General features: G+C 38.6%; 1 protein-coding gene across 8 annotated transcripts in view; it reads right to left on the bottom strand.

Moving 5' to 3' along the window:
- The window catches only part of NFATC3 (nuclear factor of activated T cells 3), a 136,892-nt gene that overhangs the window by 53,977 nt on the left and 56,446 nt on the right, over positions 1 to 26,469 (bottom strand). For 7 of the 8 annotated variants that reach the window (XR_010837823.1, XM_067019745.1, XM_059044811.2 and 4 more), the window contains one exon: positions 136 to 335. Coding sequence is in view for 7 of the 8 variants with exons in the window: in XM_067019745.1 (XP_066875846.1) it covers positions 136 to 335 (200 nt within the window). In the remaining variant the exon portion in view is untranslated. Of the gene's footprint in view, positions 1 to 70; positions 336 to 26,469 lie in introns of all 8 variants that reach the window. The other variant, XM_067019748.1, reaches the window with a different exon arrangement.

The raw sequence follows: 26,469 nt of genomic DNA, 5'->3' as shown, positions 1-26,469 counted from the left end.
GTGAGAGGCCCGCATACCGCAAAAAAAAAAAAATAAATAAATAAATAAATAAATAAATAAATAAATATACTTTTCTTCTGAAAGTTATTTTAGGGAAAGAAAGAACAGTCCATTTTGGGATATGTTTCAAGATACCTGGCTGACATATTGTTTTCAGGAAGAAGTGGAATTTCCAGAACCTTTGTGCTGGCAATTATTATCTCTTGGCTTGCAGTAGCAACTGTCTTCCCAGTGATCCGATGCACCTGGTAAAATGCATGAGGCCGTAAATATCGATCATCTGCTGTTCCAATAAACATCTGTAGATTTATCGGCTTTTCACTATAGCCCAGGAGCTAATTTGGAAAAGCAAACACAGAAAAATACAATTCATTATCCATGCATTTTACAATAAGCTTACAACAGTAAGTCTATTATATTTGTATCATATACTATTGATACATAAAATATTATTTCAAAAAAGATAATAATAAAAACAAATAATAAGTGAACAGCCCTCTAAATTGCAGGAATATTTTAAGAGTTATAAAATGCTGCAATATATTATAAAGGGATGAGGGAGTTTTTTTGGATTAAAATCTAGATAAACCTAAATTTTGAAAAGCCTTGGTAGAGTGCTGTGGAGAATACAAAAGAAATGTTGATTCTGTGCTCCAGGCAACATTAACCATCCAGACCAGACCTAAAGATCAGGGTATGTGGGAAGGTCCTCTAACGGGCTGTTAAAATCAGAGACACTTTTAGTAGAAAGGATATGAAAAATCCTATTCCATGTTTCCAAGTTAAAATTTCAACTGACTTAACAAGCTAGGCTACTTGACTTTCTTTGGTACCCTTCGCTACTGCTGAGGTTAAGATGCCTACACAGGATTAATAAGGGTGATGACCAAGAAGTGCTGGAGGTAAAAACAGCGACCACAAGAAAGGAGGCAGTTAAAAGAAACAGAGCCTAAAGCACTTAGGGAGACTCCTATGTCCAGTCTGATGGCTGAGTAGCACCCATTGGACCCACCTTGAAAGGATGGAGAGAATACCAAAGTAAGCAGATACTGGAAACAAACTGACACATGTAAGAAGAGAATAACAAAAGGTGTGTTTCCTGTTTTTAAGGCTTTTAACCTGAGGGAAAGCCACAGTCCATGCCTTACAGTGTGACTAAAACTACCAAAGAAATCTACAGTCTGAAGGACTTGAAGAACCAAGGACAGACAGAGTCTGTCACAACCTCTGGAAAGAAAGAGGCAAATCCCAGAAAACAGACAGCCAGAAAGGAGGAGCTCCAAATTTTATATATATATAGACTCTGCCCAATCCTTTGGCTGACCTGTAAACCATTCAAGAACAGGATAGATCCGGGCTTCCCGGGTGGCACAGTGGTTGAGAGTCCGCCTGCTGATGCAGGGGACATGGGTTCGTGTCCCAGTCCGGGAAGATCCCACACGCCACGGAGCGGCTGGGCCCATGAGCGATGGCCGCTGAGCCTGCGCGCCCGGAGCCTGTGCTCCGCAATGGGAGAGGCCACAACAGTGAGAGGCCCACGTACCGTAAAACAAAACAAAACAAAACAAAACAACAGGATAGATCCAAGCAGCCTAAGGCTAAAATAACTGAAATGAGATTGTGAGTTACCACCAACCACAGGGAGACAGGTTTTACAGGTTGACTCCAACCAAGTTAAGTGCCTGCTTAAACAAAAAAATTCAACATTCTTTGGGAGTACATATGGGTGTGCATTTATATTAGTTTTGATGCTGAGTTGTACTAGTTCTTTATATATTCTGAATATTAATCCCTTGCAGTTATTTGATTTGCAAATATTATCTCCCATTCTGCAGGCTGTCTTTTCACTTTCTTGGTTGTGTCCTTTGATGCACAAAAGTTTTTAAATTTTGATGGAGTCTAATTTATTTTCTTTTGTTGCCTGTGCTTTAGGGTGTCATACTTAAGAAACCATTACCAAATCCAATGTTGAGAAGATTTTCCTCATGTTTTCTTCTAAGAATTTTATAGTTTTAGGTCTTTGATCCATTTTTAGTTAATTTTTGTATATAATGTAAGGTAAGTATCCAACTACATTATTTTACATAGGGATATCTAATTTTCCCAACACCATTTGTTGAAAAGACTGTCATTTCTCCTACTGAATGGTTTTGGAACCCTATCAAAAATGAATTGATCATATATGTTAGGGCTTATTTCTGGGCTTTCTATTCTATTTCATTAGTCTGTCTTTATGCTAGTATCATACTATTTAAAACACTGTAGCTTTGTAGTATGTTACAAGTCAGGGAAAGGGAGTCCTCCAACTTTACTCTTCTTTTTCAGGATTGTTTCAGCATTTGAAGCCCCCTGCAATTCCATATGAATTTTTAAAAATAAATTTATTTATTTATTTATGGCTGCGTTGGGTTTTTGTTGCTGTGCGCGGGCTTTCTCTAGTTGCAGCGAGCAGCAGCTACTCTTTGTTGTGATGAGCAGGCTTCTCATTGCAGTGGCTTCTCTTGTTGCAGAGCATGGGCTCTAGGCACGCAGGCTTCAGTAGTTGTGGCACATGGGCTCAGTAGTTGTGGTGCATGGGATTAGTTGCTCTGCAGCATGTGGGATCTTCCTGGACCAGAGCTCGAACCCTGCTCCCTGCATTGGTAGGCAGATTCTTAACCACTGTGCCACCAGGGATGTCCCCATTATGAATTTGAGGATATGCTTTTCCATTCTGCAAAAAGGGTTGTTGGAATTTGGGTAAGTATTGCATTAAATTTGTAGAATTTCTTTGGGCAGTACTGGTATCTTAACAATGTTAATTAAGTCTCCTCTCCATGAATACGGAATGTCTTTCTATTTTTTTTTTTTTTTCCGGTACGTGGGCCTCTCACTGTTGCAGCCTCTCCTGTTGCAGAGCACAGGCTCCGGACGCTCAGGCTCAGCGGCCATGGCTCATGGGCCCAGCCGCTCCGCGGCGTGTGGGATCTTCCTGGACTGGGGCACGAACCCGTGTCCCCTGCATCAGCAGGCGGACTCTCAACCACTGCGCCACCAGGGAAGCCCTCTATTTATTTTTGTTTCATGTATATTTGGATTTTATTTTCACTTTATATATTTCCATTTATTTTTATTTCTTTCAGCATTATTTTACAGTTTTCAGCATACAAGTCCTTATACCTCCTTGGTTAAATTAATTCCTAAGTATTTAATACTTTTAGATGCTATTGTAAATGAAAACTGTTTTCTTAATGTCCTCTTAGGGTTGTTGATCACTGATACACAGAAACACAATTGGTAATATGTGTTGATCTCCTACCCTGAAACTTCATAAACTCATTTATTAGTTCTAGCAGCTTTCTTGGGGATTATTTGGGATTTTTAAAATATGTGAGCATGTCATGTTAATAGAGATAACTTTACCTCTTCCTTTCCAGTTTGGATGTCTTTTATTTCTTTTTATTGCCTAACAGCTCTGGCTAGAACTTCCAGCACAAATGTTGAATAGCAGTGGCGAAAGCAAGCATCCTTGTCTTGCTCCTGATTTTAGGGGAAAAGCTTTCAGTATTTTACCATTAAGTATGATGTTATTAGCTGTGGGCTTTTCATAAATGACCGTGATCATGTTAAGGACTTTCCCCCTTTTCTTAGTTTGCTGTTTTTTTAAAAAATGATATGCTGTTAAATTTTGTCAAATGTCTTTTCTGTGTCAATTGAGACAATCATGCGGTTTTTATGCCTTCATTCTATTAGTATGGCATAATACAACAATTGATTTTCATATGTTGAATCATCTGCATTTCTGAGGTAAATGCCACTTGGTCATGCTGTATAATCCTTTTAATGTGCTGTTGGATTTGGTTTGTTAGTTTTTTGTTGAGGATTTTTGTGCATATATTCTTTATGGATATTAGTCTGTAGTTTTCTCTTCTTGTATCTTTGTCCTTATCATTATCCTTTTGATTAAAAATTTTTTTTTCCATGTCTCGATTGAAATTCCTTCATCTCTTCACATATTTAGCCCACCTTTTCTACTAGATGATTTAGCATTTTCATCATTGTTATGTTAAAGTCTCTTTCTGATAACACCAACCCAGACACAGAGTTAGATTTAGGCCATCTCGGCCAGCTTCTATTGATTGTTTTCTCTTAGCTGTGGTTCACACTTTCTTGTGTGTGTACGTATAGTTTAACATATACTAGACATTTTGTATAAAAGAACTCTAGGAACTGAAGTAGAAAGTATTTACCTTCAAAAAGAGGCATGCTATTTTTTTTTTTTTTTTTTTTGGTCAGGTCACAGTTCTTAAGCTGTATCGGGTTTACTGCAGTTTTAGTCAGATTCCTTTGCTTTGAGATGGTGGCTTATGTGCACTTGGTGGAGATCTTACAAATTTCAGAGAGATCTTGCTCAGCAATCCCCACTCCTACTTTTGGCCCCAAATGCCTCTGGGAGGAAGATTTGCTCTATGGCTGTTTTATTCCATTGAACCAGCAAGGCTGCAATATGATAACATAGACTGCCTAAAGTCAATTTTTTGGTAAGCACAGTGGAGTGCCCAGCTCTTCAAGACAGTAGTGGTGGAGTTTCTGATGCCCAGTCCTAAGCACTGTCCCTACAACTTGGGGTTGTGAGTCACAGTGTCAGTGATGTTTTCACTAGAGCAAAACTGGGTAGGGTGGCTGTACACTGTTCTAGGCCACATGGTTTCCAAACCTGAGATTTTATGAGCTACCTAATAACCTTAAAAGAAATTCTCTTCTGTTTCTGCACTATAGTTTTGTAAAGTATTCTGACACATGATAGCAAATATAGAGTGCCTAGTACAGTGTCTGACATGTACCTAACAAATGTTAGCTATTAGTGTACATCCAGATTCTAAGTATGGAATCTAGTCAGAGTTTCAAATATGTAGAAGAAGTTTTTTTTTTGTTTTGTTTTTTTTGTTTTTGGGGTACGCGGGCCTCTCACTGTTGTGGCCTTTCCCGTTGCTTTTTTTTTTTTTTTTTTTTGTTTTTGGGGTACGCGGGCCTCTCACTGTTGTGGCCTTTCCCGTTGCTTTTTTTTTTTTTTTTTTTGGTTTTTGGGGTACGCGGGCCTCTCACTGTTGTGGCCTTTCCCGTTGCTTTTTTTTTGGTTTTTGGGGTACGCGGGCCTCTCACTGTTGTGGCCTTTCCCGTTGCGGAGCACAGGCTCCGGACGCACAGGCTCAGCGGCCATGGCTCACGACGGGCCCAGCCGCTCCGCAGCATGTGGGATCTTCCCGGACCGGGGCACAAACCCGTGTCCCCTGCATCGGCAGGCGGATTCTCAACCACTGCGCCACCAGGGAAGCCCCTAAAAGAAGTTTTATTTGATTATGTTGTCCTTCAGGTGACTGCTTTACTCCCTCCTGCTTGCCCATCCCTGGCTTTATGGTGGAGTTTGTAACCAAGCAACATCATAATTTATTGATTATCCTCCTCTACCCAGGAAAGGACATGAAGTCTTTTGCCTATTATCAGATAAAATAATTTACCCAGGATGATTTTCAGCCCTGTGCCTTTAAAGAGAAGCAAATAAAGCTTGGACCATTGCAATAGCCTTATAACTGCTCTCCCTTTTCTTACTCTTGCTCCCTGATAGCCTATTCTCTGTCCAGGAGTCAGAACAAACTTGTAATATTAACCAGATAACTTTACACCCCTGCTCAGAACTCTCTAATGGCTTCCTTCCATACTCAGAACTAAATTCAAATGCCCTATGATGATTTACAAGTCCTGTGTGATCTGGGCCCTGGCTAACTTGTTGCTTTACCTTCTCCTACTCTCTCCCTTCCACAGTCTGCTCTGGCCATCTTGGCCTTATTGCATGAACCACTCAAGCTCATTCCTAACCTCAGGAACTTCACACTTAATATTTTGTCCCTCTGGAATATTCTTCCCTCTGATCTTCATATTACCTCACTCCTTCAGCTCTACACTCAAAGGTCAACTTCTCAGAGAAAACCACCCTATCTAAAACATCACATTTCTATCCCTTTATCCTGTTTTATTATTTTTCATAGTATTTATCACTATCAAAAGTATTTTAGGGACTTCTCTGGTGGCGCAGTGGTTAAGAATCCACCTGCCAATGCAGGGGACACGGGTTTGAGCCCTGGTCCGGGAAGATCCCACATGCCTGTGGGAGCAACTAAGCCTGTGCACCACAACTACTCAGCCTGCGTTCTAGAGCCCGCGAGCCACAACTACTCAGCCTGCGTGCCACAACTACTGAAGCCCGCACGCCTAGAGCCCGTGCTCCACAACAAGAGAAGCCACCACAATGAGAAGCCCATGCACCACAACGAACAGTAGCCCCTGCTCTCCACAACTAGAGAAAGCCTGTAGGCAGCAATGAAGACCTAATGGAGCCAAAAATAAATAAATAAATTAATTAATTTTTAAAAAGTATTTTATACATTTGTTAATATCTGTTTTCCTTATTACCACATAAGTTCCCAAAAGGCAGAAACTTTGTCTTGTTCACCACTCCACCCCTTCCTCTTTTTATTGAGGATCCATTACGGAAATACCTATATCAAATGTCACTGCTTCAGCCAGTATTATATAGGTAAGACTAAAAAAGAACAAAGTGGCAGGTATTAAATTTTAAGGAATTAGTGAAGACCTTAAAAGGCAGAAATTTATTAATAATAATAATATAGGATATAGGGAAGCACATGATAAAAAGCAATTAAGGCCCTGTGAAGGAGAGAAAAGATGAAATCATGGAACCCAGCTAAGAGGCTGAAGCACTAAAATCATGTGTACTCAAAGTTTAAACAAGGGTAGAAGTGAGAACATAAATAGAAAATAGAAATGAAGGAGGATTAATGCAACAAGTCTTTCTTATGAGATCCTAAAGAGAATTTTTGTAACTGGCTATGTATAGAATAATAAAGAGAAGGGGACAAAGAAATTAGAAGTTCTGAGCTTCAGTACCCAAGAGAATGATGGTATCACTAGCAAATAAAGAAATGAAGAAGTCACTGATTTAGAACAGGTTTGGAGGAAGATAAGGTAATGTTTTCAATGTTAGTCATGTGGTATTCAAGGTAACAGTGAGACATCTAGATGGAAATGTGAGGCCATATAATACATACATTCTTTTAGCCCAGCCATAGCTTTATTGCACAATAACAAAATAGTCTATTGTGCTTTAAAAGGATGACTGAAATCCTCTTTCTGTTTCTTGTTTTGACATGATGAGTAGAATGATGACATGATGATGACATGATGAGTATGCACTGTAAAAGTTTCAGTACTCATAGCACTTTAAACACTACTGAGCTTTAACTGCATCACTGTGATTTGTAGCTCCCTGAGCAGCAGCGTAAAATAATGAGAGTACCAGTATACTCTCTTTCTTAACTACTCTGCCATTGTTGCCCCAGAACAGGCTCAGTCAATTTATAAATGAATGAGTATGGCAACATGATGAGTGAGGTGCATATAGGTATTTAACGGAAAGGGGCCAGAAATTCAAACTCCTATCAATGAACGAGATAATCATTGTTCTTCAAAGAGAGGAACAAGCCTATGTTGCACAGAACTTCAGAATGTCCCATCATATATATTTGTGTATAACAGAAACGTTTACGAACTTGGAACCCAACTCCTTAGTATATATAAATACCACCCAAATCGCAGTTTTAACACATATGAATTTTTCATGAATGCAACTGCCATGTAAACTGAGGTAAACTTTATTTATTTATTTATTTTGGCCGTGCTGCATGGCACGTGGAATCTTAGCTCCCCGACCAGGGATTGAACCCACACCTCCTGCATTGGAAGCACAGAGTCTTAACCACTGGACTGCCAGGGAATTCCAGAGGTAAACTTTAGCAAGAGTTGATCATTTCAGAAAATCATGTCATTGCTAGTAATGCCACTCACTTGTGGAATTTAGGCTGCTGATCAACACACTTGCCTATGTGCAAGTGTGATGTAGTGATGCTTGTAGGTACCAGTATCTAATTACTTCATTGTTTTCTCTATAGTCATTACCAAGCCTTTTCATTTTGAAATATAACTTGTTATAATTTGTTTATAACTGTTTTCTAAATTTATTTGCTCTTAATAATAAAAGCATTATATTGGTATTTCTAAAATTACATGTGTAGGCTGATTATAGTCTTTGAATTTCCATTTCAGATAAATAAAGTATTATAAAATATTTGTTTAAAATTTTAAAAGAGTGGGGTTGTGTCTGATAGGGTTGAGAACCACTAGCCTTAGAAGATTTGCAAGTCAAGAGGCACACTGGTATTTTATCTTGGACCAGTTTGCCTAAAAGCAAATCCTCCAGTCTCCTGTCTAGGGAACATAAACCTACTGCAAGCATTTTGGGAGTTAAGAGGAGTCAAAGCTCTCCCTATTCAGTACACAGAGTTTCATTATGCCTCCCCTTTCATCCCCACCCCATTTTCTGTACAGATCCTCAAGCCATGCCTTCAGTTATTCTAGAACCTAGAACTTCTACTTCACTCCCTCTAAAGAATAAATCTCCAAAATTCTCCCAAGGTAAGCCAGTGGTTATCACTTCGTTATACCACATAAGGGAGAACAATCTGGGAAGTTTAGCTGCTTCTTTTGTAGACCTTCAACAATATTTCTGTTTTCGGCCTCACCTCACATCCCACTTTCAGAGACACCAGTGCCTCAATCCCCTGAGACTTTCCAAGGTTCTTTAGTGTAAAATGATTTGTGCTTCTTAATTATTGGTCCTTTCTCTCCAACCAACAAGCTTAAGTTGTAACTGTTTAATGTCTAATGAAGGTAAACACATGTGTTTAATCTAGTATATTTAACTGGAAATTGCAGTTTTCTGTAAATGTTTAAATATTTGTGTATTTAAGAAATCTATCAATATTTCAGTTGTGATTTCTTTTTACATATTTTGGTATAAACAAGTTAATAAATGTTAAAGCTCAAACTGAATGGAAAGTATTCCATAAAAAATAAAATGGCAACATGATTACAGTAAAAAAAAATAAAGCCTAAATATAACTAAAGATAACTAAAGAAGAAATAGTAACAGTGTGGGCATATGCATACATATGCACACAAATATGGTTCAGTCACTTTTCCCTTTTGGTTTGTATGGAGGCAGATAGGGTAAGTGATAATGTAGAATGAGAGTCATCCAAATTTGGACACAGGGGTGAAAAAGTAAAGGTAGAGAGTGGTGATATACTTTAACTAAATTAGTTTATGTAATTCTAAAACTCCTGTGGAGTACATGCCATTTTTTCCAGTTTATAGATGAAGAATCTGAAGCTAAGAAGATTAAGGAACTACTCCAAACTCATGGCTAATCATCCTTTCTGCTATACTTATTGTTGCTCTTTCATGTTTAATCCTACATTGAACAAATTATTCTATGGAACCAACTGTTCTTGTAGTGGAGGAAGAAGTACCAACAACTTTACCACTTGCCTCAAAGTACTGTGAAGGGGACAGTGTCATCCTTGTTATCTCCAGAGTCTAGTATAGTACCTATCACATTATGGGCATTTAATCATTGCTGAATGAATGAATTTTGGAATGAGAGTACAATTTGGTGTAATAAAATAACATGAGGTTAGTCAACAGAATTATTTAAATAAGAATTATAACCACTAAAGTAGCTATTTAAAATGAAATAGTAAAATCTAAAATAGAAAATACAAACTAAAAATTTTACTGCTATCTATTAAGTTACCCAAATATCATGTAACATACCAGTAAGTACTATATTCCAAAGTATCCCAGTCATATTAGACGACTCATATTAATACCAGCTTGGCAAAGATATAAGCCACCTGTCCTTTATACTTTGATAGTAAAATGAGCCAGTGATGGGGGAAGGTAATCAGGCATATAAGATTTCAAAGGGAATATATTTCATAACACATATTTCAGCCAACATCTGCTCCAAGCATATATACTACAGCATAAGAAAAATAGGGCTTCTCCTCTGCAACTCAAGGACTTTAAAAGAACATCAAATAAATTTATTAGACTATCATTCCATCCCATCCCATTTGCTGCCAATGTTATAGGCAACAAATTATTGCTACTGTTAACACTACTCTCTAAAATCTTTCATCTAGTATCAGGATACTTCTCTTCAGGTCACCTTCTGCTTTGTAGAAGAAAGTAAGCTAAGTTGTTTGTTATGTTTTTGTACGTTTCCATAGCAAAGGTCTGTGCCTGCTTAATTTAACTAAAGCTGGAGGGTTAAAGCCTGAAGGTATAGGACAGACTAAAGCAGCTTCAATAAGAGGAGTTCTATTATCAGTTCTGCTACATTACTTGGAGGGAGCGGATCTGAATATATTAGAAACATGACAACACAATGTAGAGATAATAAAAATACAAAATTAAATTTCCAAATATAAACTGCTTCAAACTGAAAATGTACATATAACAACATCATACAAAAAAATCATCACCTGGAAATGAATCTTGGCATGTGATGAAATACAGAGTCTAGTTATGGAAAAACATACTACAATCTCCATTTTAAATTTCAGTAACTTTTGGGATAAGACTCAAAATATTTATTCCTTCATAAAACTTATCACTGTATAATAAAGTATGTGTGTAATTTTACGCAATTTTATCCCATATGTAGATTCAAGTAACCACCGTAACAGTCATGATCCAGAACTCTTCCATTACCACAAAGGAACTCTCTTGTGCTACCTGTTTACATTCACAGTCTTCAACCATTTCCTGTTCCCTGGCAACCGCTAATCTAGTGTCATCTCTGTAGCTCTGCCATTTTGAGAATGTTATATATATAAATGGAATCACAGTATGTAACCATTTGAGATTGCCTTTTTTTCCACTCAGCATAGTTCCATGGAGAACCTTCCAACTTGCGTGTATCAACTGTTTGTTCCTTTTTATTGCTGAATGGTAGCTAGTGCATTGTATGGATATACCAGTTTGTTTAACTCTTCTTCCATTTGGCTTGTTTCTATGAAACATGTTTCTATTTTTCTATGAAAAATGACTTCACTATGAACCTTAAAGGTTATTGTGTGAACAAGTTTTTATTTTTCTGTGATAAATGCCAAATGTGATTCCTAGGTTATGTGGTAAATGCAAGTTTAGTTTTTTAAGAACCTGACAAACTATCTTGCGGAGTGGTTATACCATTTTACATTCCTAACAGCAGTTTAGATGGCATAAAGTTTCTTGGCATCCTTGCATTTAGTATTATCACTATTTTTTTATTTAACTGTTCTATAAGGCATATAGTGATATCTCATTGTGGTTTTAATTTGCATTTTTCTAATGGCTAATAATGTGGAAAATCTTTTCACATGCTTATTTGCCATCTTATCTCCTCCTTGGCAAAATGTCTGTTCATGTCTTGTGCCCATTTCTAACTGAATTGCCTTTTAAAAAATTTTATTTTCTTTATTTATTTTTGGCTGCATTGGGTCTTTGTTGCTGTGCACGGGCTTTCTCTAGTTGCGGAGAGAGGGGGCTACTCTTCGTTGCCACGCATAGGCTTCTCATTGCAGTGGCTTCTCTTGTTGCTCTAGAGCACAGGCTCAGTAGTTGTGGCTCACGGGCCCAGTTGCTCTGCAGCATGTGGGATCTTCCCGGACCAGGGCTCGAACCCGTGTCCCCTGCACTGGCAAGCGGACCCCAACCACTGTGCCACCAGGGAAGCCCCAGGGAAGCCCCCTGAAATGCTTTTTTACTGTTGAGTTTTCAAAGTTCTTTACATATTCTAGATACAAGATCTTTGTCAGATATGTGGTTTGCAAATGTTTTCTCCCTGTATATAGCCTCTCTTTGCCATCTTTTTTTTTTTTTTTTTTTGCCATGCTGTGCAGCATGTGGAATCTTAGTTCCTCGACCAGGGATTGAACCAGTACCCCCTGCATTGGGAGTGCAGAGTCCCAACCACTGGACAACCAGGGAAGTCCTCCATCCTCTTTATAGTATCTTTCACAGAGCTAAAGTTTTAATTTTGATGAAGTCCAATTTATCAATTTTTTCTTCTAGTATCATGCTTTTGGTATCATGTCCAAGAACTTTTCTCATAGCTTGAGGCCCTGAAGATTTTCTCCTATGCTTTCTTCTAAAAGTTTTATGGTTTTACAATTCACATTTAATTTCACAATCCATTTTGAATTTTTGTATAAGATGTGAGGTTTAGGTTAAGGTGGTTTTATTTGCTTAAAAATGTCCAACAGGGGCTTCCCTGGTGGCGCAGTGGTCGAGAGTCCGCTTGCTGATGCAGGGGGCGCGGGTTCGTGCCCCGGTCCGGGAAGATCCCACATGCCGCAGAGCTGCTGGGCCCGTGAGCCATGGCTGCTGAGCCTGCGCATCCAGAGCCTGTGCTCTGCAATGGGAGAGGCCACAACAGTGAGAGGCCCGCGTACTGGAAAAAAAAAAAAAAAAAAGTCCAACTGCTACAGCACCATTCGTTAAAAAGACAATGTAAAAGCTCTTAAAGAATATTCATCTTGGTCTATAAACAGTACATTTTTTATTTAAATACAGTTGCCATTACCTATGCTAAATTAAAAATTGATGTAATTTCAAATGATTGTCACATTTTGAAAAATGAGAATAAAATGTTTCTGATAATTCCTAAAATACTAATAATTTTTGGACAAATGAAATCAAATTTTATTGTTGTGTATTTCTTGTAATTCATTAACATGCCGTATTTCCTTTGGTCTCACAGCCTTCTAAATCAGCACTGCTCAACAGAACTTTCTGCAATGATGAAAATATTCTATATCTGCATTGTAAAAAAACCCCATGATCCATGTCATATCAATTGTTGTGTAAGGTGTGAAGTTTAGGTTAAGGTTTATTTTCTTGTCTATGGATGTCCAATTGCTACAGCCATCATTTGTTCAAAAGGCAATGTAACCATTACCCCCATTGGCTACCAAGCCTTGAAGTGTTGTTAATGCAAGTGAAGAACTGAATTTTTAATTTTAGTTAATTTAAATTTAAATGTGACTAGTGGCTGCTGGATTGGACAGGGTAGCTCTAAACCCTTTCCTCTGCTTAATACTTTCACTTTCTTAGTATTTAGCTTTTCCCTGGCTAGTGTTTATTAATTAGCTAGGAACTTCCCTCAAATAAGCAGTGCCTGATTCAACCCCTTCGTCTGGGTTTTAGGTCTCTATTTGCTCTCATAGAGATCTGAATTTCCCCCATTAAAGCTTTATCATACTTTAATTATTATCTTGTTTGCAAACTTCACTGAACTAGAAATTTCATGAGTAGGAAACATGTCTGATTCCACTCCCCCTCTTGAATCCCCAGCTACAGTAACAAACTACCCTGAGTGTATTACATATTTGCAGACCATATTAATGAATAAGATTTACTTTGAATAAAAGAAAAAGTTAGTTTATTAGTTGGCTAGAAAGTAGGTGTTATTTTTCAACAGCTTCATAGTTTGAGTTTTTAAAATTTCAAGAAATATATACTTCAGAAGCTTCTTGGCTTTCAACATATAATTATATTGAGAACATCTGAAATCCTCCTTTGGGGAGTATCAGAAAGATTTCTAGAACTTGTGCTTAAGTGCTCTTTCTCTTTTCATTTTGATATAACACTGGCCAATGGAATGCAAATACAGCCCTTTAAAATGACAGCAATCAACCCAGCTGAATTATAAGATGCCAATGTAGATATCTTATTCTGCTGCATTTTCTCCATCAGGGTTCACAGAACATTGATCAAGCTGCTAAAAGAAGCCTAAGTAATAATATCAAATAATATTTACTGAACATTTACTATGTTCTTTACACGCAATGTTTCATTTGATCCCCACATCAGCTCTTAGGTACGTGATATTATTCTCATTCTACAAAAAAAGGAATTGGAGGTAATGTTCCCTCCATAATTAACCTCTATCACATCATATTCTAATTTCCAATATAGCCCTTTATACATTCTAATATTATTTTGTTTATTTGCTCATTGTCTCTTCTCAGTATAATGCAAGAAAGACCCATAAGGGCAGGGACCTTTTCTGTCTTATTTATCTCTGGATTCCCATCATCTACAATATTGCCTATAATGTAGTGAGCAATCAAAAAATATTTATTGAATGAGTGAAAGGATAGGTGAATAAATAAACTAAGCAATGAATGATTCAATAAAAGGTCTAGAAAAGTTAAACTGCTTGGCCAAAGATACAGTACAGCTCAGGATTCAAACCCAAGCAGTATGACTGCAGAGCCCATACCAGTCATTTAGCTACTAGTATTAACTCCTGAATGTACTTAAAGACCAACACTGTATAGGGAATGTGGACGAGAAGACAAGCTGACCACCAAAGATTTATGTATAGAACTGTATAGTATACCTTTGCTAGTCCTCTTGCAAATGAGTAGGGCCACTCATTTGCAAGTGATTACTCCTGGACAGTGAGTAGTAACAACTGGTAGTAATTTCCAGGTTCATGTATCGTATGTGCCTTTCCTATACTTTCTTCCCTTTTCCCAGGGACCATGGAGGCTGTGTGGTGAACGTGATTGTATCAAAAGATAGACAGACCTTGTATTCAAGAGTGACAATACAAAAGAAAATAAACTTTTCTGTCCCAAACCAACAAGAACGAGAGATTATTAGTCATAGTAGTTAGCCTACCACAATTTAAAAGAGCTTAGGGCTTCCCTGGTGGCGCAGTGGTTGAGAGTCCGCCTGCCGATGCAGGAGACACGGGTTCGTGCCCTGGTCCGGGAAGATCCCACATGCCGCGGAGCAACTAAGCCTGTGAGCCGTGGCCGCTAGGCCTGCGCGTCCGGAGCCTGTGCTCCGCAACGGGAGAGGCCACAACAGTGAGAGGCCCGCATACCGCAAAAAAAAAAAAAAAAAAAAAAAAAAAGAGCTTAAACTAAAATAATGGTAAACAAGGCCCAAGATTTTTATCAGGAGCTCCAAACGTTGTAGAAACAGCACTTGTCTTTAAATCAAACACCAGGATTTCTAAAAAGGCTTATTTAGAAAATTAAAGGAGATAATGTGAAAGTACTTTATAAAATGAAAAGCACATGAAATTGTAAGATAACTATAAGAGGTAACATGGTACAATGGAAAGTGGAACAGCAGAGTCAAAAGACCTGGCTTTAAGATCTCTACCAATTACATTAAGTGTAATCTTAAATCATCTGTACAATGTACTTGCCTTGCCCTTTTCAAAAAACTTTAGCAAATATTAAATATAAACTCTGAGAAAACATTTTGTAAACTACAAAGAACTACAAAAAAATCAAATTTTGCAATTAGCAACAGAACAAATATGCAAAATGTCACTAAATTAGGCAATTTAAGAGCATGTTGGCATCTAGCATTTTTTGGATAAATGTCAACATTAAACCAAATTGTTTTAAAATTATTTGTTCTAAAACCTAAACATTACTCTAAAAGATATGGAGACTCTGTACTATGTTAAACCATCTAAAACAAAATTCAGGAAGTTAAGACCTGCAAAAGTCTCTTTGACTCCTAGGACTGAAAATGTGTATTTTCATTAGAGAACTCCAATAAAAGCTATTGACTTTAATTAAACAGACAATTCTCCTAATTTGGATAAGAAAAATAATCTGATTAAGTACTCATTGTAGACTGTATTAACTTTATTAAAGATTAATTTCCTGACAACAAGTAAACAAGTTCGTTTCATTTTAAATTAAACTGCATCGCTCTATTTACAACAGCCAGCAACCTAAGTGTCCATCAACAGATGAATGGATAAAGATGTGGCACATATATACAATGGAATATTACTCAGCCATAAAAAGAAATGAAACTGAGTTATTTGTAGTGAGGTGGATGGACCTACAGTCTGTCATACAGAGTGAAGTAAGAAAGAGAAAAACAAATACCATATGCTAACACATACATATGGAATCTAAAAAAAAAAAAGGTCTGAAGAACGTAGGGGCAGGACAAGTATCAAGACACAGACGTAGGGAATGGACTTGAGGACACAGGGAGGGGCAAGGGTAAGCTGGGATGAAGTGAGAGAGTGGCATGGATATATATACACTACCAAATGTAAAATAGATAGCTAGTGGGAAGCAGCCGCATAGCACAGGGAGATCAGCTCAGTGCTTTGTGATCACCTAGGTGGGTGGGATAGGGAGTGTGGGAGGGAGATGCAAGAGGGAGGGTATATGGGGATATATGTATATGTGTAGCTGATTCACTTTGTTATACAGCAGAAACTAACACACCATTGTAAAGCAATTATACTCCAATAAAGATGTTAAAAAATAAAAAATAAAAATAATTTAAACTGCATCTATTTCTCTATTGTGCTTGTATATTCTGAAGGCACTACAGAAATTTTTTACCCCCACCACACAAAAACATTGTTGAGTATGTAAAACCCAAAAAAACCCCTGGGAAGTGCTCTATTATTCTACAGTCCCTAACCATGAACTATAAAAAGAAATGAGATTACATATATTTTTCATCGATCAGCCCAATTTGATAATAAAAGGACATTCAGTTTCTACTTTGTACTCTGCATCTATAAATTCATCAGATTACAGAAAATACAAGGAAGAAGGAGACACTGGCTGTATGATTCTTTTTTTTTTAACATTTTTTTTTAAATTTATTTTTGGCTGCGTTGGGTCCTCGTTGCTGCACACAGGCTTTCTCTAGTTGTGATGAGCAGGGCCTACTCTTCGTTGCGGTGTACAGGCTTCTCACTGCAGTGGCTTCTCTTGTTGTGGAGCATGGGCTCTAGGCGCATGGGCTTCAGGAGTTCTGGTACATGGGCTTAGTTGCTCCACAGCATGTGGGATCACCCTGGACCAGGGATCGAACCCGTGTCCCCTGCACTGGCAGGCTAATTCTTTTTTTTTTTTTTTTTTTTTTTTCGGTATGCGGGCCTCTCACTGTTGTGGCCTCTCCCGTTGTGGAGCACAGGCTCCGGACGCGCAGGCCTAGCGGCCATGGCTCACGGGCTTAGTTGCTCCGCGGCATGTGGGATATTCCCGGACCAGGGCACGAACCCATGTCTCCTGCATCGGCAGGCGGATTCTCAACCACTGCGCCACCAGGGAAGCCCCAGGCTAATTCTTAACCACTGCACCACAAGGCAAGTCCCCCAGGGGATTTAAAGTAGTGACACCCGCACCTCATTTTTCTTTTTACCCTTCTAAAAGCCACACACTAAAGACTAGGATATTTAAAAAACAACTGAATCTCTGGGGAAAATTAGAAAATAATCACCCATGCCCAGGGAAAGGCTCAAAAGAGACCAGGGAAGACCTTAAGTTTATACCTCAGGCTGATCCTTGGCAAAAAAACAAAAAACAAAAAAACCCCCCAAAAAACCCAGCTTACAACAATCAAAAAGAGAAAAACAAAAAAGAGCAAGCCCTGTGGAAGGGGGAGAATCTGATTTCTAGTTGTGAACAAAACTTTAGAACTTAATGAACTAGAAAAAGAACAAGCTAAACCTAAAGCCAGCAGAAGAAAGTAATAAAGATTAGAGCAGAGGTAAATGAAACAGGAAACAGAAAAATAGAGAAAAATCAATGAAACCAAAAGTTGGTTCCTCAAAAAGATCAAAATTGACAAACTTTTAGCTCAACAGACTAAGAAAAAAGGAGAAAATACCTGAATTACTAAAATTAGAAACGACACTACCAATTCTACAGAAATAAAAAGGATTAGGGATTCCCTGGTGGCACAGTGGTTAAGAATTCACCTGCCAATGCAGGGGACACGGGTTCGAGTCCTAGTCCGGGAGGATCCCACACGCCGCAGAGCAATTAAGCCCGTGCGCCACAACTACTGAGCCTGCGCTCTAGAGCCTGCAAGCCCAACTACGGAAGCCCGTGCGCCTAGAGCTCATGCTCTGAAACAAGAGAAGCCACCACAATGAGAAGCCCACGCACCACAACGAAGAGTAGCCCCTGCTTGCTGCAACTAGAGAAAGCCCACGTACAATGAAGACCCAACGCAGTCAAAAAAAATAAAATTAATTAATTAATTTTTTAAAAAAGGATTATAAGAGAGTACTATGAACAACTGAATACAACCAAACTGGATAACCTACATGAAGTGGACAATTTCCTAGAAACACAAATCCTTAAAACTAAACCACAAAGAAACAGACAATCTGAATATTCCTTTAACTAATAAGAAGATTGAACCGGTAATTAGAAATCTCCTGACAGGGGCTTCCGTGGTGGCACAGTGGTTAAGAATATGCCTGCCAATACAGGGGACATGGGTTTGAGCCCTGGTCCGGGAGGATCCCACATGCCGCAGAGCAACTAAGCCCGTGTGCCACAACTACTGAGCCCATGTGCCTAGAGCCCGTGCTCTGCAACAAGGGAAGCCACCGCAATGAGAAGCCCATGCACCACAACAAAGAGTAGCCCCCACTTGCCGCAACTAAAGAAAGCCTGCGTGCAGAAACGAAGACCCAATACAGCCAAAAAACTCTAGACAAAGCAAAGCCCTGGACCCAGTAAATTCAACCAAACATTTAAAGAAGAACTAATAGCGATCTTCTTCAAACCTTCAAATAAATTGAAGAGGAGGGAACACTTCCTAACTCAGTCCAAGGAGTTAGCATTTCCCTGATACCAAAGCCAGACAAAGACAATACAAGAAAACTACAGACCAATATCCCTTATGAGCACTGATGAAAAATCCTCAACAAAATACTGGCAAACCAAATTCTACAGCATATATTAGAAGAATTATACACCATGACCGAGTGGGATTTATTCCCAGAATGCAAGAACGGTTCAACACATGAATATCAATCAATGTAATAAACCACATTAACAGACTGAAGGGGAAAAAAAAAAATCACATGATTATCTCAAATGGTTCAGAAAAAGCATTCGGCAAAATTTAATACCCTTTCAGGATAAAAACACTCAATAAAGTAGGAAGAGAAGGAAAATATCTCAACATAATAAAATCCATATATGAAAAACCCATTTGGGACTTCCCTGGTGGTCCAGTGGGTAAGACTCCATGCTCCCAATGCAGGGGGCTCAGGTTAGATCTCTGGTCGAACAACTGGATACCACATGCATGCCGCAACTAAGTGTTCACATGCAGCAACTAAGAAGTCCACATGCCACAACTAAAAACATGCGGCAATGAAGATCCCGTGTGGCACAACTAAGACCCGGTGAGGGAGGGAGGGAAGGAGGGAGGAAAGGCGGAAGGAAGGAAGGAAGGGAGGGAGGGAGGGAGGAAGGGAGCCCCACAGCAAACATCATACTCAAAGGTGAAAGACTGAAAGCTTTTCCCTCTAAGATCAGGAACAAGTAATGATGCTTGCTTTCACCACTTTTTTTCAACATAGTACTGGAAGTTCTAGCCAGAGCAATTAGGCAAGAAAAAGAAATAAAAGGTATCCAAATTGGAAAGGAAGAAGCAAAATTATCTCTGTTCTTAGATGATATAATCTTATATATAGAAAACCCTGGGCTTCTCTAGTGGCACAGTGGTTAAGAATCTGCCTACCAATGTAAGGGACACAGGTTCGAGCCCTGGCCCAGGAAGATCCCTCATGCCATGGAGCAACTAAGCCCGTGTGCCACAACTACTGAGCCTGAGCTCTAGAGCCCACAAGCCACAACTACTGAGCCCACGTAGCCCACGTGCCACAACTACTGAATTCTGTGCACCAGAGCCTGTGCTCCACAACAAGAGAAAGCCATGACAACGAGAAGCCCACGCACCACAACAAAGAGTAGCCCCCGCTCACCACAACTAGAGAAAGCCCGTGCACAGCAACGAAGACCCAACACAGGTAAAAATTAATTAATTAATTAATTTAAAAAAAGGAAAACCCTAATGATTCTACCAAAACAAAAACAAAAACTGCTAGACATAATAAATGAATTCAACAAAGTAGCAGGACACAAAGTCAACACATGAAAATCAGTTGCATTTCTATATACAGTGAACAACCTGAAAAGGAAATTATGAAAACAATTCCATTTACAATAGCATCAAGAAGAATAAAATACCTAGGAATTAACTCAATCAAAGAGGTGAAAGCTTTACACAATGAAAACTATACAACATTGCTGAAAAAAAAATTAAAGAAGACATGAATAAATGGAAAAACATCCCACGTTCATGGACTGGAAGATTTATTATTGTTAACATGTCAATACTACCTAAAAGCAATCTACAGATTCAATGCAGTCTGCATAAAAATCTCATAGACATTTTTTGCAGAATAGAAAAACCCATCCTAAAAGTCATATGGAATCTCAAGGGACCCTGAATAGCCAAGACAATCTTCGAAAACAAAGAACAAAACCGAAGACTCACACTTTCAGATTTCAAAGCTTACTACAAAGCTAGTGCAATCAAAACACTGTGGAACTAGCACAAAGACAGACACAAAGACCAATGGGACAGAATAGAGAGCCTAGAAATAAACCCTTGCACATATGGCCAAAGGTTTTTGTTTCGTTTTGTTTTTGACTGTACCACACAGGGATCTTAGTTCCCTGATCAGGGATTGAACCTGGGCCCTGGCAGTGAAAGTGCCGAGTCCTAACCACTGGACCGCCAGGGATGATTTTTAACAACGATGTTGGCTATTCAATGAGGAAAGGAGAGTCTTTTCAACAAATGATGCTGAGAAATCTGGATAACTACATGCAAAAGAATAAAGTTGGACCCTTACCTAATACCATATACAAAAATTAATTCAAATGGAGAAAAGACCTAAATGTATGATTTAAACTATAAAACTCTTAGGTAATCTTTTTTTTGGGGGGGAGGGGGGCCACCGCCGTGAGGCTCGTGGGATCTTAGTTCCTTGACCAGGGATTGAACCTGGGCCCTTTGCAGTTAAAGCCCTGAGTACTAACCATTGGGTAATCTTAATCAAAATCCCAACAGGTTTTTGGTTTTTTTTTTAATTTTGGGGGTGTGGTGGGTAGAGAATGACAAGCTGACTCTAAAATTCATACAGAAATGCAAAGGACCTAGAATAACCAATAAAAGAAGACCCACACTATCAAATATCAAGATTTACTATAAAGAAATTGTAATTAATGCAATGTAGTAATGGTACTAAGATAGAACAAATAGTCCAATGGCACAGAATGAAGAGTTAGGAAAGAGAGCCACAGATATATGGCTGGACACCTGATTTATGACAAAGGAACCAATGTCGTAGAGTAGAAAAATGATGGGCTTTTCAATAATGGTACTGGATCAACTTCTATCCATAAGAAAAAAAAATGTATCTTAATCTTTACCTTTAATTCACATACAAAAATTAATTTGAGATAGATCACAGACCTATATGTAAAAGGTAAAACAATAAAGCTTCCAGAATAAAACACAGGAAACTACCTTCATAACCTTGGAGTAAGCAAAGATTCTTGAAAAGGTATGAAAGCACTTTCCATGGAAAAGAAGACTGATAATTCGGACTTCATTAAAATTAAAAACTTCCATTTATCAAAAGAGACACAATTAAGAAAGTGAAAAAGCAAGCAATAGACTAGGAAAAGAAATGTCATTTGCCATACATATATCTGACAAAGGACTTATATCCAAATATTTAAAACTCCTACAAATCAATAAGAAAAAGACAATTTAAAAAATGGTCAAGAGATGTGAACAGACACTTCACAAAAAAGGACAGCCAAATGTCTGATAAACATAAGATGTTCAACATCACTGGTTATCAAGAAACAACAATTTAAAACCAGTGTGATACCTCCACATCCCTGTCAGAATGGTTAAAATTAAAAGACAAGAACCGGGCTTCCTTGGTGGCGCAGTGGTTGAGAGTCTGCCTGCCGATGCAAGGGACACGGGTTCGTGCCCCGGTCCGGGAGGATCCCACATGCTGCGGAGCGGCTAGGCCCATGAGCCATGGCCGCTGGGCCTGCGCGTCTGGAGCCCGTGCTCCGCGACGGGAGAGGCCACAACAGTGAGAGGCCCGCGTACCGCAAAAAAAAAAAAAAAAAAAAAAAAAAAAAAAAAAGACAAGAACCAAGTGCTGGTATTATTGCCGAGGATGTAGAGTAACTGGAACTTTCATATATGGCTGGTCAGGAGTAAAAACTGGTACAGCTCCTTTGAAAAACCAGCAATTCCACTCTGAGACATAAACATATACCAAAAAAATGTGAATGCTTCGTCCATCAAAAGATATATGTGAAAAAAAGCATACAGCAGCTTTATTCATAATATTTCAAAACTGGACACAAACCAAGTGTCAATGAACAGAACAACAGATAAAGAAATTGTGGCAAATTCATATGGTAGAATATTATACAGCAATTTTTTAAAAACTACAAAAAACCCCGAACTGGATGAATTTCATGCTCATGTGTTGAAATAATGAAGCTAGACAGAAAACAGAACATCGTGTATGAGTCCATTTATTAGCAATTCATGAATAAAAAAACTAATCAATGATAATAAATGGTCAGAAGCACAATTACCTTTGGTTAGAACATATAAACTGGGAATGGCACAAGGGAGTCTTCTGGGGTGCATGCGTGAGTGTGTGTGTGCGTGTGTCTGTGTGTGTATGAAAAATTCATTGAGCTATACATGTTAAGATTTATGTACTTTAATGATGCATTCCCATACAGCAATAAAACATTTTTTAAAAGTCTGTACATACAGAAAAAATCAAGGCATTATTCCAAGGCTTGAGAACCGAGCACACCAGTCTTACGTGTAATGGTCAGACAGGTCAGGAATGGCAATTGGTGCCTTCCTCTTTCTCTTGCTGAGTATTAAAAAATTCTCAGAATATCCAGTCCCTCCCATCAGGAAACTTGCACAAGCCTCTTAGATAGCCTCATCCACCACAGGGCAGACAGCAGAAGCAAGAAGAACTACAGTCCTGCAGCCGGTGGAACAAAAACCACATTCACAGAAAGACTGACAAGATGAAAAGGCACAGGGCTGTGTACCAGATGAAGGAACAAGATAAAACCCCAGAAAAACAATTAAATGAAGTGGAGATAGGCAACCTTCCAGAAAAAGAATTCAGAATAATGATAGTGAAGATGATCCAGGACCTCGGAAAAAGAATGGAGGCAAAGATCGAGAAGATGCAAGAAATGTTTAACAAAGACCTAGAAGAATTAAAGAACAAACAAACAGAGATGAACAATACAATAACTGAAATGAAAACTACACTAGAAGGAATCAGTTGCAGAATAACTGAGGCAGAAGAACGGATAAGTGACCTGGAAGACGGAATGGTGGAATTCACTGCTGCGGAACAGAATAAAGAAAAAAGAATGAAAAGAAATGAAGACAGCCTAAGAGACCTCTGGGACAACATTAAACGCAACAACGTTCACACTATAGGGGTCCCAGAAGGAGAAGAGAAAGAGAAAGGACCAGAGAAAATATCTGAAGAGATTATAGTAAAAAACTTCCCTAACATGGGAAAGGAAATAGCCAGCCAAGTCCAGGAAGCGCGGAGAGTCCCATACAGGATAAACCCAAGGAGAAACATGCCGAGACACATAGTAATCAAATTGGCAAAAATTAAAGACAAAGAAAAATTATTAAAAGCAGCAAGGGAAAAACGACAAATAACATACAAGGGAACTCCCATAAGGTTAACAGCTGATTTCTCAGCAGAAACTCTACAAGCCAGAAGGGAGTGGCATGATATACTTAAAGTGATGAAAGGGAAGAAACTACAACCAAGATTACTCTACCCGGCAAGGATCTCATTCAGATTCGATGGAGAAATCAAAAGCTTTACAGACAAGCAAAAGATAACAGAATTCAGCACCACCAAACCAGCTCTACAACAAATGCTGAAGAAACTTCTCTAGGTGGGAAACACAAGAGAAGCAAAGGACCTACAAAAAAAAACCCAGAACAATTAAGAAAATGGTCATAGGAACATACATATCGATAATTACCTTAAACGTGAATGGATTAAATGCTCCAACCAAAAGACACAGGCTTGCTGAATGGATACAAAAACAAGGTCGACCCATCTACATGCTGTCTACAAGAGACCCACTTCAGACCTAGGGACACATTCAGACTGAAAGTGAGGGGATGGAAAAAGATATTCCATGCAAATGGAAATCAAAAGAAAGCTGGAGTAGCAATACTCGTATCAGATAAAATAGACTTTAAAATAAAGAATGTTACAAGAGACAAGGAAGGACACTACACAATGATCAAGGGATCAATCCAAGAAGAAGATATAACAATTATAAATATATATGCACCCAACATAGGAGCACCTCAATACATAAGGCAACTGCTAACAGCTATAAAAGAGGAAATCGACAGTAACACTTTAACACCTCACTTACACCAATGGACAGATCATCCAAGATGAAAATAAATAAGGAAACAGAAGCTTTAAATGACACAACAGACCAGATAGATTTCATTGCTATTTATAGGACATTCCATCCAAAAACAGCAGATTACACTTTCTTCTCAAGTGCGCACAGAACATTCTCCAGGATAGATCACGTCTTGGGTCACAAATCAAGCCTCAGTAAACTTACTAAACTTGAAATCATATCAAGCATCTTTTCTGACCACAACGCTATGAGATTAGAAATGAATTACAGGGAAAAAAACGTAAAAAACACAAACACATGCAGGCTAAACAATACGTTACTAAATAACCAAGAGATCACTGAAGAAATCAAAGAGGAAATCAAAAAATACCTAGAGGGCTTCCCTGGTGGCGCAGTGGTTGAGAGTCGGCCTGCCGATGCAGGGGACACGGGTTCGTGCCCCGGTCTGGGAAGATCCCACATGCCACGGAGCGGCTGGGCCCATGAGCCATGGCGGCTGAGCCTGTGCATCCGGAGCCTGTGCTCCGCAAAGGGAGAGGCCACAACAGCGAGAGGCCCGCGTATCGCGAAAGAAAAAAAAAAAAAAACCTAGAGACAAATGACAATGAAAACACGACGATTCAAAACCTATGGGATGCAGCAAAAACAGTTCTAAGAGGGAAGTTTATAGCTATACAAGCCTACCTCAAGAAACAAGAAAAATCTCAAATAAACAATCTAACCTTACACCTAAAGGAACTAGAGAAAGAAGAACAAACAAAACCCAAAGTTAGCATTAGGAAAGAAATCATAAAGATCAGAGCAGAAATAAATGAAATAGAAACAAAGAAAGCAATAGCAAAGATCAATAAAACTAAAAGCTGGTTTTTGAGTAGATAAACAAAATCGATAAACCATTAGCCAGACTCATCAAGAAAAAGAGGGAGAGGACTCAAATCAATAAAGTTAGAAATGAAAAAGGAGAAGTTACAACAAACACCGCAGAAATACAAAGCATCCTAAGGGACTACCACAAGCAACTCTATGCCTATAAAATGGACAACCTGGAAGAAATTGAAAAATTCTTAGAAAGATATAACCTTCCAAGACTGAACCAGGAAGAAATAGAAAATATGAACAGACCAATCACAAGTAATGAAATTGAAACTGTGATGAAAAATCTTCCGACAGAAAAAAAGTCCAGGACCAGATGGCCTCACAGGTGAATTCTATCAAACATTTAGAGAAGACCTAACACCCATCCTTCTCAAACTCTTCCAAAGAATTGCAGAGGAAGGAACACTCCCAAACTCATTCTATGAGGCCACCATCACCCTGATACCAAAACCAGACAAAGATACTACAAAAAAAGAAAATTACAGACCAATATCACTGATGAATATAGATGTAAAGATCCTCAACAAAATACTAGCAAACAGAATCCAGCAACACATTAAAAGGATCATACACCATGATCAAGTGGGATTTATCCCAGGGATGCAAGGATTCTTCAATATACATAAATCAATCAATGTGATACACCATATTAACAAACTGAAGAATAAAAATCATATGATCATCTCAATAGATGCAGAAAAAGCTTCTGACAAAATTCAACACCTATTTATGATAAAAACTCTCCAGAAAGCGGGCATAGAGGGAACCTACCTCAACATAATAAAGGCCATATACGACAAACCCAAAGCAAACATCATTCTCAATGGTGAAAAACTGAAAGCACTTCCTCTAAGATCAGGAACAAGACAAGGATGTCCACTCTCACCACTATTATTCAGCATAGTTTTGGAAGTCCTAGCCACGGCAATCAGAGAAGAAAAAGAAATGAAACAAATCCAAATCAGAGAAGAAGAAGTAAAACTGTCACTCTTTGCAGATGACATGATACTATACATAGAGAATCCTAAAGAGGCCACCAGAAAACTACTAGAGCTAATCAATGAATGTGGTAAAGTTGCAGGATACAAAATTAATGCACAGAAATCTCTTGCATTCCTATACACTAATGATGAAAAATCTGAAAGAGAAATTAAGGAAACACTCCCATTTACCACTGCAACAAAAAGAATAAAATACCTAGGAATAAACCTGCCTAGGGAGACAAAAGACCTGTATGCAGAAAACTATAAGACACTGATGAAAGAAATTAAAGATGATACTAACA

The sequence above is a fragment of the Kogia breviceps genome, chromosome 18, assembly GCF_026419965.1.
Source record: "Kogia breviceps isolate mKogBre1 chromosome 18, mKogBre1 haplotype 1, whole genome shotgun sequence".
Classification (NCBI taxonomy): domain Eukaryota; kingdom Metazoa; phylum Chordata; class Mammalia; order Artiodactyla; family Physeteridae; genus Kogia; species Kogia breviceps.
Note: the sequence above shows the minus strand (reverse complement) of the source record. Positions and strands in the feature narration are given on the sequence as shown.